This window comes from Podarcis liolepis (genome assembly GCF_965112155.1).
Source record: "Podarcis liolepis genome assembly, chromosome: 1".
Taxonomy (NCBI): domain Eukaryota; kingdom Metazoa; phylum Chordata; class Lepidosauria; order Squamata; family Lacertidae; genus Podarcis; species Podarcis liolepis.
Genome location: NC_139554.1, coordinates 131573225 through 131587728, shown reverse-complemented (window position 1 = coordinate 131587728; position 14504 = coordinate 131573225). Strand labels below are relative to the sequence as shown.

The 14504-nt window shown below is 41.6% G+C and overlaps 2 protein-coding genes across 6 annotated transcripts in view; one reads left to right on the top strand and one right to left on the bottom strand.

The window, feature by feature from the left end:
- The window catches only part of CD28 (CD28 molecule), a 167720-nt gene that overhangs the window by 19193 nt on the left and 134023 nt on the right, over window positions 1-14504 (top strand). The gene's annotated exons all lie outside the window — the stretch shown is intronic.
- The window catches only part of RAPH1 (Ras association (RalGDS/AF-6) and pleckstrin homology domains 1), a 76766-nt gene that overhangs the window by 27726 nt on the left and 34536 nt on the right, over window positions 1-14504 (bottom strand). For 3 of the 5 annotated variants that reach the window (XM_083471991.1, XM_083471992.1, XM_083471995.1), the window contains exons 2-5: window positions 13213-13332; window positions 10713-10818; window positions 8772-9298; window positions 1045-1125 (exon numbers count right to left, since the gene is read on the bottom strand). In XM_083471991.1, the coding sequence (XP_083328117.1) occupies window positions 1045-1125; window positions 8772-9298; window positions 10713-10818; window positions 13213-13332 (834 nt within the window). The remainder of the gene's footprint in view (window positions 1-1044; window positions 1126-8771; window positions 9299-10712; window positions 10819-13212; window positions 13333-14504) is intronic. The other 2 variants (XM_083471993.1, XM_083471994.1) reach the window with 1 other exon arrangement.

Sequence of the window (14504 nt, the reverse complement as noted above, 5' to 3'; positions counted from 1 at the left end):
CCAAGCAGCCTACGGGACCGCCTCCCCCGGTATGCCCCACGGAGAGCCTCAAGGTCCATAAATAGCAACACCCTAGTGGTCCCGGGCCCTAAGGAAGTTAGATTAGCTTCAACCAGAGCCAGGGCCTTTTCAACTCTGGCTCCGGCCTGGTGGAATGCTCTGCCTCATGAGACCAGGGCCCTGCGGGATCTGATTTCTTTCTGCAGGGCCTGTAAGACAGAGTTGTTCCACCTGGCCTTTGGCTTGGAGCCAATTTGATTCCCTCCCCCCTTTCTTTTTTCTTTTTCCTTTCTCCTCCTGTGATGAGGCTGCATTTTAATATTTTAATGTTTCAATATTTTAATGTTGTCTTTTAATCTTGTTTTTAAGTTGTATTCATTCAATTTGTTTTTATTATTGCTTGTTAGCCACCCTGAGCCTGGCCTTGGCTGGGGAGGGCGGGGTATAAATAAAAAAAATATTATTATTATTATTATTATTATTATTATTATTATTATTATTATTAAGCCTTTTTCAGGAGCAGCACCTCAGGTGTGGATGCTCTCTCTAAACCTGTGTGTGCTCAAGCACCTAACTCTTTGAAGTTTTAGGGGCCAATTTTCATTTGTCCAGGCCTTTTAGTTCAGTTCCTTGTTTCACTGCTGCCTCTGTAGTTTTAATGTTTTACCTGCTGCTGTCTAGGATTTTCATTTAGTTTTAATGTTGCCTGCTGGTTACACACTGTTTGGCTGGGGAGGACGGGGTATAAATAAAAATATTATTATTATTATTATTATTTGTGAATTTATTTTGAATGTTTTAATGTTTATTCTTTTTCGTTTTCAAGTTTAATTTTGATGAGGCAGGGCATACATTTATCAGATTTTTAAAAAGAATCAGCATGATGCAACTCTGAGAATGGATGTAGAATGTTGCATCTTCCACACTGCTGCTTTGTAAATGCAACTTGTAATGGAATCAGCATTGCAAATTTTCTCATACGTTGAACACTGAGGAAACTAACACGCACAGACACACAGGTAAGGACCCCAACTAAGAACTTACAGGAGCCAATTCAGCCTCTTCTTCAGAAAAGTCAATGCGACGTCTGGCTTGCTTGCTGGAATGTTCCACAGAAACAATATGCTGTGAAAATGTCAGAGGAAAAGGATGGGGAAGGGCAAAGGAGAAAGGGGTGGTGGAAGGAACTATTTATTAACATGCAGGACAGGGGCAAGGAGCGGCAATATGAATTAAAATATATTGAACATTGAGCACCTTTGCAGACCCTGTGAGATTAGCCATTTCAGAGAAAATAAGCATGTATTTTCTCCTGTTGCACAGCTTTAATAATAAACAAGTCTGCAGTTACATTCTATATGGAGACAGATTAGTTGGCAGACCAACTTTGTGTTATGAAGATGTTTGCAAATGTGACATGAAGACTGGAAACAGAAACTGTGCCTTGTAGGAATCCCTTGCAGATGAACACACTGCCTGGAAACCATCAGGTCGTGTATCCACAGCAGTGAGCAGAGGAGAAATTACCGCTGGGAAGACCACAGAGGGAAGAAATGCCACGGTGCACCTGTCCCAGTGAAATCAGATGCCCTCATCTGACCCACCTGCAATAAAACACGCCTCTCCCATATTGGTCTGTAAAACAGCCACAGCAGGCACTGTAACTCTCCAATGGAGAACGCTTCCATTGTCTCGAGACCGACTGATACCAACAGGAGAGTAGTCAAATTGTGGAGAAAACTATTATCTCACTGGTGTAAGCTGTTGTTGTCTTTTACAACACCTTTCAATTTTTAAGATAAAATGTTGGCAATCCTACAGACCAAATGGGAGTAAATCCCTTCACAGCCAGTGAGACTTATTTCTGAGTAAATGTGTATAGCATTGGATTGTACATGGGAATTTCAATTAAAATATTTAGGTCTGAGTGTAAAGAACATAGGGTTCTAATGCTGTTTTGAAGAATTTGTTTGGTATTAGGCTACACCAGAAATGCATCATCAAAAACCAAAATGTATCACTTAATTTGCAAATATTTTAAACTACAGCTTCTTTATGTTTTTACTGTGTTACACTACTTCTGCAGCAGATTCTAAATTGTTTATAGCCATGTTAGCTTTTAGATGCATTTGTCAGCTCCGTTATTTGTAAGATTGCTAGCTTTGTAGAAAAAGCAAATGCAAACAATGAATAGCTTACCCCAAATGCACAAACATTAGTTTTGTAACTCCTTTCTGAGTAAGACCTGCCTAAATAAAAATAAATTATCTGACACCAGAAAATCAGCTTCTGGTGACTTTCTGATGATAGATAAAGCTCTTTTTATTTAGACAGGTTTTCCACCTGCTGCTGCAGGTGAATCTTTTTAGCTGGAGTGGTCCACTTTTTACCAGCTTGTTTCAAATACCACTTTTCTTTTAAAGGCTTGTTTTATATTGTTTTTATCTCATTTGGGTGCCATTGTATAGATCAGTGTTTCCCAACCACTGTTCCGCGGCACACTAGTGTGCCGCGAGATGTTGCCTGGTGTGCCGCGGGAAAAATTAAAAAATTCGAAAGATTTTTTTTTTAAGTCAAATTTTCGATTGGGGCGCCGTCACTAGATGACCCCTGGGGTTCCCTCCCTCCCTCCCGCTCTGCGCCTCCCTCCTCCTCCTCCTCCGGGGAGGCCCTTCCTGGCTCTCGGCCAAGGCTTGGCGGCTGCCACTCACTCACTCGCTCGCCCACCCGTCCCTCCACCCCTGCGCCCGGCCTCTCCCCCTCCGTCCCCGGCGCGGGGGCTGCCGGGATCCGTAGTCCCCTCGCCCTTGGGCTCCGCGCCCGCGCGGGGTGCACAAACTACGTTTTCCAGCGTGGCCTGGCGGGCCGGGCGTTTTGTTTGAAGCGCTCTTCTCCCGGCCATGGAATGAGCGCAGCGGCGGCCGGGCGGGCAGGGGCTCTTCCGCGCAGACCCCGCGCAGCCTGCCTGCACCCCCGCGGAGATCGGGCGGCAGGATGGAGCCCGGGGATCCCCGCGGAGGCGGAGCGGCGGAGGCGGAGGCTACCCCCCAGGTAGGGCTGCGTCGGGGGTTTTTTATTTTTGCAATGCTGCATCCGCGCCAGAGGGGACGCATCGGACCGCGGGGAGACCCCTTGGCGGGCGTGCAAGGCAATGCAGGCGTGCAGGCGTTGCATGGAGTGCAGTGCAATGCAATGGCAACTCGGCGCCCTGCATGCATGCATGCAACTTCCACCGGCGCACCGGACTTGGCAGGTGCGGGGGGTCCCCAGTGGGCGGCAGAGAGAGCCGGGAGGGCGAAGGGGAGCCGGGGGGAGCAGCGCTGCTCCCCAAGCCGAGCCCGGGGGGAAACTTCGGCGTCGTTGCGCCGGGTGTTGGAAGCGGAGGCTGGCGGGGGCCCCTCACCTGCAAAACCTGGTCGCCTCTCATATATTTCGTGCATTGCATTCATCGCCCGCTTTCTCCTCCAAGGAGCTCCTGGGGGTTTCCCCCCCTCGTCTTGGCTATGGTGTGAGTCTGTGCTGTTAATTAATGGGGTTCTGCCTTCGGAGAAGATGAGCCAGCCCTCAAGGAGGTGATTATGTAATTTGCTAGCAATTCATGTCCCTCCCGGCGTGACGCTGCGCGCTGACGTCACGGGGCTGTAATGGTGGTGTGCCTCGAGATTTTTTTCATGAAACAAGTGTGCCTTTGCCCAAAAAAGGTTGGGAAACACTGGTATAGATATATACAAGGGATGCGGGTGGCACTGTGGGTTAAACCACAGAACCTAGGACTTGCCGATCAGAAGGTTGGCGGTTCGAATCCCCGCGACGGGGTGAGCTCCCGTTGCTCGGTCCCTGCTCCTGCCAACCTAGCAGTTCGAAAGCACAAAGTGCAAGTAGATAAATAGGTACCGCTCCGGTGGGAAGGTAAACGGCATTTCCGTGTGCTGCTCTGGTTCGCCTGAAGCGGCTTAGTCATGCTGGCCACATGACCCGGAAGCTGTATGCCGGCTCCCAAGGTCAATAAAGCGAGATGAGTGCCGCAACCCCAGAGTCGGCCACGACTGGACCTAATGGTCAGGGGTCCCTTTACCTTTATATAGATATATGGGACACAAATTTTAAAATAGTAAATAGATTTGCACTTATGCGATTTATATTTTACTACAGTTGACGGCCACAGAAGGCTCCAATTGCAATTTCTGTTTTGAGAAGAACTGTTAGTTTCTAGGTATGTTGTGGAAGTAATTGGTTAAAGCAGTACCTGTGATGTGGTTGGATGGTGCCACTGAGACACCATCCTGAAAACAAAGTCCCTGCATCTTACCAGAATGGGTATGAATATACTGACAGAACCTCACTTTCACCCTGTCCTGTCCAAGTAAACTGAGCAACACCAATGTTTTGAGGTCACCACAAGGATTACCACTTGTTTAAAATTATTCTGCTGACCACTTATGGAACAGCTGAGAAATATCCATCACATTCTGTTTACCAAGTCAAGCTATAGAGAGTTTGATAATTAGCGATTCTGAGCAGATAAATAAGGGGGTTTCCAGACTATTGCTATATTCCATTCTGCCTTTTTGCTCCCACAGGTTATGGCCAGGTTCATATGCAATGCTAAAACCAGGCATTCGTTTCAAACTGGTAATAGTTAATTAAATAAGCCAGCTTCATAACCCATGGCTTGAATTAACCTGTTTAGAAACCGAGTGCTGTTTGTGTTTTAAATCAGGATCCCTGCTTCATTCACAAAGCTAAACTGAGATTCTTTGAAAGCAACACTAAATTCTGCTCATGCAGAAGGGAAGAGGGATGAGGGGGAAGTGTGCAAGCCATGGGATTTAAATGGGTTCATAGAGGCTTATTCATATTAAGTATGTGACTGTGGCCTATGAACCAATATATATAAATGGGGATGGAGGAAAATAATTGTTGTTGTTGTTTAGTCATTTAGTCGTGTCCGACTCTTCATGACCCCATGGACCAGAGCATGCCAGGCACTTCTGTCCTCCACTGCCTCCCGCAGTTTGGTCAACTGGAGGAAAATAATGGAGAATATGAAATAGCAATTTGCTATTTTTTTGAAGGCTCTGATGTTTCACCCCTAGTGTCTTGCTGTGGAAGAGAATTTAACAAAAAGAAACCAGATACTATTGAGTACTCAACTGCAAATAAGGGCCAACACACTAATACAAGAGGCATGGTAGGCCTTATATAAAACGTCTCCCTTTTAGTTTTCCTCACCACTGTTTTTGACTTTTTAAAAATAGCAGCAAATCAGGAGCCAACTCCCAAAGGGAAAGGAACCAATGGATCACATCCGCCTTCAACATCCTTCATCAACCATTTTTTTAAATGGTAGTGGAAGCCATATTTAATCTGGGACACATAATCTACATATGAACAAAATCACGCATTTTAAATAAATTGTATTGTTCTTGAGAGTAGGAAGGGAAATTCAAATCAATTTCCTACCATATAAGAGTTCCTCCAGTAATCTTATAGCTGTAGCATATTATGTGAAAGGAATGTTGAGACGGAACTTCTGTACAACACATTTAGGATGAACACTTCCTTCATTTGAAATTTGTAGTGCATATATAAAGACTCTCATTGCAAACTGGTATGCTACTTTGAATATTTCCACTGGAGTTGTTCCAATAGAAGAGTGAAGCTTTTCTTTTCTTTTTGTTCCAAAAATAACAGATGCTAAACTGCTGATATTTATGCTGCTGTGAGCCAAACTAATATTTCAAGATCGTTACTGATCAAAATTCCTCTCCGCTAGTTTATTATAAATTAACAAAATAAATAAATCACTGCTGATGCTAAGCAACAATAATGAAGACACAGTTTCAAAACTTTGCGCATATTCAAAATGCAGTATTTTGAGATGTAGAATACTGCCTCCTCTCAAGCCAATTACCACCATGCTGTGAAGCAGACTTTATCCTGTGCCTATAGGACTTTTAACTAACTGTGGTTGAAACACCTTTTGGAAACCAGCCTTTTGGAGACCACTGATAGCAACATAGAAAAGGGAAGATCTCTTCATAGACAAGACTGCTTGTCTTTTTGCAACACTGCTGATTAAAATGGAATTTGAATCCCTGAAAATTGCTTGACCCTGCCTTAATCTTTCAAATGCATCATCAAAAAGGACAGGACATTATCTCTATCTATGCTTCCTTGCCTACTGATCTCTATTCCACAAATAGATGTCATACTACAACATCCTCAAATGTAAAAAATTCTGCAAAATCTCAAACATCTGATTCAAAATGCAGCATGCAAATTGAGTAAATATGCAAAGTAAGCAGATCTGCATAGACTAATTTCCAGCAGCATGCATGGATTTTGGCACAGTAGAACTCTACCAATTAAAAGTTAATGGGACCTTGCAGTGGTGGGAATAAAATAGAGCTTTGCATCACGTGATACGAAGTGGAAACAGCCAAGAGGAATTCTGAGTCAAAGGAAGAACAAAAGGGAATAGCAGAGGAGAGCAAAATAGGCCTGCAAAACAGGGGAGCTTTGTTCTTGATGGAGGATAATGCATTTCTCTCAGCCAAAATTATGAAAAAAATTCACCTGGGGCCTTTTCTATCACAGGATATAAGTTAGACCAATTCATCTACTTCACTACAAGCTACTTATGATGGCTGTAGATATCCAAAATTTCAGGTAGCAGTCTTTCTCAGATCTACCTGGAGAGGATGGGGTCAAATCTAGACCTTCTACATATCGAGCATTTGTTCTGAGAAGCTACAACCAATCTCTTGACTAGTCTTCCTGGAGCAGTGACTGTGGAAGCTATAGCCCCAACATAATCTGGGTGGTGGGGGTGGTGTCATAATTCCCATCAGCCATGACCACTGCCTATGCTGGCCTACACTGATAAGAGTTGAAGGTTCTCAACCCTGTCCTGAAGTGCCCTTAACAAGATTTTCCTCATACATGATGTTGTATGGAACTCTGTAAAGCACCAATATTGAAGATGACAGAACTGAATGGAAGATATGCTGAAGTAGATCCCCTTGCCTTGAGCAGGGGATGGCCTGGCATACACAGCTTTTCATGTAATGCGAAACAGCAACATTTTCAAAATGCGTTCTACCGAAGCAAATTGCCAAAACAGTCTCAGTAAGCTGTATGTTCCCAACAGTCCATGACAAACTCAGAAACAAACTGGGCTAACATCATGACTCGAAGTCATTTAAAGAAGACTGAATATATATATGATAGAAATAAAATAGCAGATTGTTATGGAAAGACTAACAAACATATTATGGCATAATTATTTGTGGACAAGAACTAGAGTTCAGCACCTGATGAAGAGGACTCTAGTATATGAAGCCTCATGTCATATTTGTGGTCTTGCTATTAGACCATGTTGTTTCTGCATGCATACAGAGGCATGGCTATCCCTCTGGAAATGGTTCTTATGGAAGACATTCTCATATTACTTTATTTCCACAAGTTACTGGAGAAAAAGAGTAATTTCAAAATTTTGTACTCAGGAGAAGCTTTCCCCCACTCCAAAAGTCACTGCCCCTACAGACTTCTAAACTGAAGTGCTTGACAATTATCACTAATCTAAGAGTGCAAGACAGATTCTGAGTAAGTAAAAATACTTTATATAAAGTTACATGGAGAAATTCAACTGTGTTGATAAGTTAACATGTTCTGCTACTGAATTTAACGGAACGTGGTTTTCTGTATTTATTTCAGACTAATTCTGGAACATACATACTTTTCTTTTTAGCCTGTATCTACATCTTCAAATGGACTGATCCTTAGGCAAATGCCCTCAGTCAATTACTTTTTTTAAAGACCACATGGAAGACTTCAAAATTCATTTGCAAACTATTATGAGAATGTTAAGGATCAGATATGACTGCCATCTCACCAACCATGAGACTGAATGTTCTAGGCAGGTATGAATGATGTTTTATTCAGCCATTTCCTCTCGATGGTTTTTATCCTTCCTTATATTACTGCTTCATTGCAAAGCCTCACGGATTAGGAACAAATATGGCATTTCACCCCTCAGTCATTGTCTTGTTCTTCCCTTTAATTACAGATGATATTGATGGCTCTTAGGTTTTTCTTCAAGCCATGTTTCATGTAAAGTAGAGCTGAACTACCAGGATTCTCCTTCCCCAGGAGATGGAACGAAAATGCTACATTGTCTGAAGTTCAAGAAGCATCAGACAGGTGATGGTTTGTGAACAGAAGAGCCCTGCAAGTTCAGACCAAAGGCCTGCTTGGTCTAGCCCATAGTGGCCAACCAGGTGCTTCTGGGAAGCCTGCAAGCAAGACATGAGTGAAAGATCAAATGGAATTCAGAATCCTACTCTGATACTGGAGGTAGAATACAGCGATCAAGACCACAATGGCGGCTTCACCCAGTGGTACATCACAAGCAAAACTGCCGCCGCTCCTGAGTCCCTCTGCAGTACTGCTATAAGATTGCTGTTTAAAAAAGACTCATTTTGCCCAGAGAATCAATACGGATTCTGTCACCTTGACATCATACTTATACCTCTGAGCAATTAAACAAGTGGCTTAGTACTTCATTGCAGAACATGCACGTGAAAGGAAGATGTCCAAGAAAGACAGGAAAGTACCAATTTTCTCTAGGAAATATTTAAAATGAGTAATTCTTGCTTAGCCCAATGCATGATGTTTATTAAAACATGTTTTACAAAAAGGCACCGAGGCAGGCTAATGAGTTGCATTTTTAAACCCTGAGTAACTGTGAAAAATGAAGCATACTGTACCTCACTAACTGGCTGTCCTTGTTGAGTCAAATCTAGTTCTTGAGGTCTTGTCACTTTATCAATGTCCAAGGAGTCCATACTGGAGGCTGCAGATGTGATGCTGGAACGGGAGGAATTGCTGATAGAACGGACTTCAGCATCACTCACAGTACCTGCTGAGGCTGTCCTCCTATGCTGGGTGGCAACTATAGGCTTGCTATCTTCCATTATAGGTTGCTGTGCCGCCTCATCCATACTCAGAGATGCCTTCTCTAATTGTGCCGTAATGTCATCCAGGGAGAAGATAGCATGTGAAGGCTTTGTCACCCGGCTAGATGACGAAGAGGACAATCCTTTCATACTACTGTGTTTAGCAGCAAGTCGTCCGCCACCAGATGGTTTCTGAGCCATTTTTCCTTCTGTGGCAAAGCGTTTCATTGACATGCTGTTTGCAGACTGTGACCCGATGCTGCTGAGCTCCTGCTCAATGGAACAAAGGTCTGCCATGAGCGCATCAAGATCCACGGTTTCTCCCTGATTCAAGGCTTCTGCAATGAATGACAGAAATATGATCCAGATTCTATCACAATACTCTGTTAAACATTCCACTGTTCTGATATCTAATTTATTTGGTCAGCCTACAGCGGGAATTTTCAAGTTTTCTCCCCATTCCACATTGACTTATTTGTTTATTTTTTATGTTTTATTGTTTACTTTTGTTATGTTGCAATTATGTATTTTTTATGTTGGAAGCCGCCTTGAGCATGGTTTAAACTATGAAAAGGTGCACACAAATAAAATGACATATGTATGTATGTATGTATGTATGTATGTATAGAAACTGGATGTCTGCACTGTGTTCTGGGGGCATGTTTGAGGGCAGGAATAGTCAATATGGTGCACTTCAGAAGTTGTGGACAACTTCCACTGACCCTATTGGCCATGTGCATAGGCTGTGGAGGACTCCAGTTCTAGAGTGTAAACATAGTGCAGTAGCAGGGTCTATTGACTCTCACTATTGGCTCCCTTAAACAGAGTGTGCCCTAGAACACATTCAATTCTACCACCAACTTGCCCTATATTGAAATTGTCAATATTGTTTACTGCGGTTTTAAAATATAATTTAATGTTTCCTGTAAGCTGCCTTGGAAGGATTTACAGCCTAAAAGCAGCACAAATTGCAAAAAACGCATTTAAATCGTTAAAACGTAAGAGAAAAGTAGTACATGACAGGTGTAATTCAAAATTATATTTAGATTTACATCTTGCTAGATTTCAGCTTATGTACCATGTTGTTGTCCTATTCACTCTCATTATAGTGACATTACAGTTTGCATTTTATAAATTTTGCAACAGGGTTTGGGCCATAGATCAGCATTTCATAAGAAAACAAGAGGAACCTGTTGAATCAGTTCCAAGGCCCATCTAGTTTGGCATCCTGTTCTCAAAGTGGACAATTGGGTGCCTATAGAAAGCTCAAAAGTAGAACCTGAGCAATACAGCACTTTCCACATCTGCAATTCAAAGGTATATTGCCGTCAACAATGGAGGCAGAAAATAGCCATCATGGTTAGTAGTCACTGATAGCCTTTTCCTCCAGAAATTTGTCTAATCATCTTCCAAAGACATCCAAGTTGGTGTTCATCAATTCTTCCAGAGTTTAACTGTGTGGTGTGTAAGGAAGCCCTTTCTTCTGTTTGTCCTGAATCTTCCAACATTCAGCTTTACTGGAATGTTTAACAAGTTCATCCATTCCAAGTCCAACACTTCATTCAATAGTAAGATTCTTGGGGGGGGGGGGGGAGCCATATGGATTTTGTGCCCACTAAAAGTCACGTTAAGTGTCTTTTATAAACAGGTCCCATTCTGATACACACAATGTTTTCTGTTATTAGAAGAATTCTAAGTTTTAAGCATTTCCCCACCTCCTCCAGCTGAAAATGATTTAACAATGCATCTTACCATTTAAATTGTACATTGAAAAGCGATAGGAGAAGTTGGCAATATTAGTCTCCTGGCGAAGAGGGGATCTTTTCACTGGCTCCATGGGCTTATCTGTATCCAGACTCTAAATAGAACAAATTGGAGGCAGAATAAGCTACAACATTGTAAAACATAAATCAGCATAGTCAAACATGGGCAAATATATTGCTTTTGTATCTGTGCTATTTTAAAATCTTGTTACCCCCCCCCCCCTTACATATGTTCAACAGGGGAAAAAAGGCTACCAACATTTGATGGCACTAAGATCTATTTGCCAAATACACAACTGTTTGTGTGCCTTAACTATTTCAGTTTTACGTGGCAGTGTAAGACATTTTAGCCTGTATAGTGTTCATATAACAGTTTGAAAACAGGTGCATTTGTTGCCAGTCTGTTTCTGGGCATAAGTGAAGGTTTAAACTAATGTTTAAAATTATAGCAAACTTAGTCCTCAAATATCTGAGAGACCACCTCTGCTTAAGATCAGCAGGGGGCACCCCCTTGATAGTTCCACTGCCCTTGCAACAACAGCAGCAAGAATACTTATAGCAAAATATTGGAAGACCCAAGATTTGCCCACTGTGGAAGAATGGCAGACGCAACTGATAGACTATATGGAATTGGCAGAAATGACTGGCAGAATCCGAGACCTGGGAGAAAAGGTAGCGGAAGAGGACTGGAAAAAGTTTAAGGACTACTTACAAAAACATTGTAAATTGTATAAATGCTAAGAAGGATGCATGGCTGAAATCAACTTGGCACCAGCAACTTAGTTGAAAGAAATATGAGAATGAGTAAGATTTGAGATATAAGATAAACTTTGGAATAACATTATGTCTAAATTAAGTGTCTAATATTTGATAATAAGTGCTTAAAGTCGGGGACATAATTTTTGAAAACTACAAATTAAGTGTTGAAATAAGGTGATAAATTGCTGTTTATAATTTTTAATTGAGAACGCAGAAATGGGAGATGTGAGGAAGTCCAAAAGCTTAAGAAAAGATGGATGTGGAACGTTTGATTTTCTGATGTGTTTGTTATCATGTGTTATGTTACCTTTGTTGGTTTTTTCTTTTTTTTCCTGCTGTTTTTTGTGTCTTGTATTGTGTTATATGTGAATTTAATGTTTAAAATCTTTAATAAATATTTTAATAATAATAAAAGATAGTTCCACTGCCCTATGAAGCTTGAGGTGTTGGTAACTTGGGACAGGGCATTCTCTGTGTCAGCCCCTACATTGTGGCATTCCCTACCCACCAAGGTGCACACGACACCTACACTGTACAGTTTTTGTTGTATGCTCAACTCTTTACCCTGGCCTTTGACACATGAAGTGTATATTTTCAGGACCCACCCTATTCTTGTGACTGTAATCAAACTAGTTTTAAAGTTGTATTTTACATTGGTGGGACCTTAGGGGGACGACTGGGTATTAAATCCAATAAATAATAAGTTGCATGGACATGGAATATAGACATTCGATGTATGACAGCGACCCAAAACTAATGATGCACTTGTAAAATTATAAGCATGTTTGCATGCTTACAAATCTTGGGTTCTGCTAAAGCTATCATTACATACAGCAATTGCAGACATTCCGATTTTAGATGGCATGGACGATGGAGGAAAACAAAATCTCTGCACTACCAACTCAGCAAAATAACAACACTAGTCAGGCTGATTAGTGTTTCTATGCATAAATTCCAATTAAAAAACCCCCAACAACTTAATTTTAGTTTAAAGCATTATTTTAGTTGTCTTTTTGTATGCTCCTCACTTTCTGGTATTTATCAGAAGCAAGCAAGGAACTTAACAGTGTTCTAATATCACAGATTTCCTAAACAAATTTAAACTTTTCAAACATATAATCCTACCATCTTCTGCATCAAGTCCTTAGTCATATGGCAATAAGGTAAAGGTAAAGGACCCCTGGACAGTTAAGTCTAGTCAAAGGTGACTATGGGCCACCTCGCTTTCAGGCCGAGAGAGCCAGCGTTTATCCGCAGACAGCTTTCCGGGTCATGTAGCCAGCATGACTAAACCGCTTCTGGCACAACGGAACGCCATGCCGGAAACCAAAGTGCACGGAAACGTTTACCTTCCTGCCACAGCGGTACCTATTAATCTAATTGCACTAGTGTGCTTTTAAACTCCTAGGTTGGCAGGAGCTGGGACAGAGCAACAGGAGCTCACCCTGTTGCATGGATTTGAACTGCCAACCTTCTGATCAGCAAGCCCAAGGGGCTCAGTGGTTTAGACCACAGCAATATTATTGCATTATACAGCAAAAAGTGGCTGTGCATCTGACAGGTCAATAGACAGCTCTGCTACCTGTCAGCGAGGAACTATTATCACATTACAAATGCTACCCATTCCCTGCTGATATGGCTCATACAGTCAATGACCAATCTACTTTACTCTATAAATGCTGATCTCCTTCACTGTGGAATGAGGAGAGTGGTATAAAGTTGACTTTAACCTGTGTGAGTTTGTCTAACTCCCCAAGCCAAGCTCCAAACATCTTGTCCAGATCCTGATCTTCTTTATCGCTATCTTCTTCCGCGCCATGATCAAGTTCTTCATCTGATAGCTGTTCCATCTAAAAAAGACAAAAAAGCAGCAATTTAAAGGTGAACGCTTTGTATGTTTTGAAGATTATATGAACACACTTATGCTCAACAACCTTCCTATTGTTTCTTTATAAGTGGATAACCACAACATCAGTTATGTTAAAAATATTAGAGGGTCACTAAAAAATGGTAAAAAAAATCCACAACTGTTATTGCAAAACATTTTCTTTCCATAAAAAATAGAACCTCCCCCCTGTTTGCTACACCCAAGTAACAAAGAGAAGCAGTTCACTTTGAAAATTCAGCACATACTAACTTAATTCCAGAAAGGGGGCTTTTGCGTCACAGCCTAATGCTTTGGACATATTCAAACGATCACAAACTAAAGCACTTATTTCCTCTCATGTCCCTAAACAGACGTCTTCCTGGTTTCATCAAACCAGTTTGTCATGACATCTGAACCACCAAATTGTGGTTTGAGTGACGTCTCCAAACCAGAATCAAGTCACTCAAGGTCACTGTTAAGTCTCTTTGAATTATGTTTGGAGGATCACAAATGTGATTTTGAATGAATCCAGTATGCCTGCCAATCTTGCTGTCTCTTCAGTTCTTGGCTCAGTTGAAAATATGGCTACAGTTTTTTGGTTTTTAAAAATTACTGCTCAAGGGTTTAGAAATTTAAATTGTTTCATCGATGTAACCCATGTATGAAGAGATTACTGTATTATGCTGCCTCCCTTACAAACTCTGCTCTCCTAAAAATAATCCTGCTCATCACAAGATCTTGTGCAACAGAAATTTGATTAAAGCACTGGCCATTGCTTTACAGTGCAAATAGTTTCATTTTCATATAAAATATCAAATCTGAGAAAAGCACACTGATGTTGAGAATAAACCCTTTAGCAGCCGAACAGCACAGTGGTAATATCCTGTCTATCAAGAATCAACCAAATGCACTGACCCAGGTAGAGAAGACAGCCAATAGCAAAGCTTTCCATCACAAAGTGTTTGGTTTAAAAAAAATAAAAAAGTCTAAAAAGGTTCCTGTATTTGACTTTGAAGCAAATGACATAATGGTAGCTTTCCAACAGAGTTCGTTATAATAGGACCACACTTGTTTGTCCTCTTTTCAGGAGAAAGGTGCAATAGCTTTCTACTGGAGGATTAGGAAGTCCTTGTTTCAAAATCACTCTTTCATAAT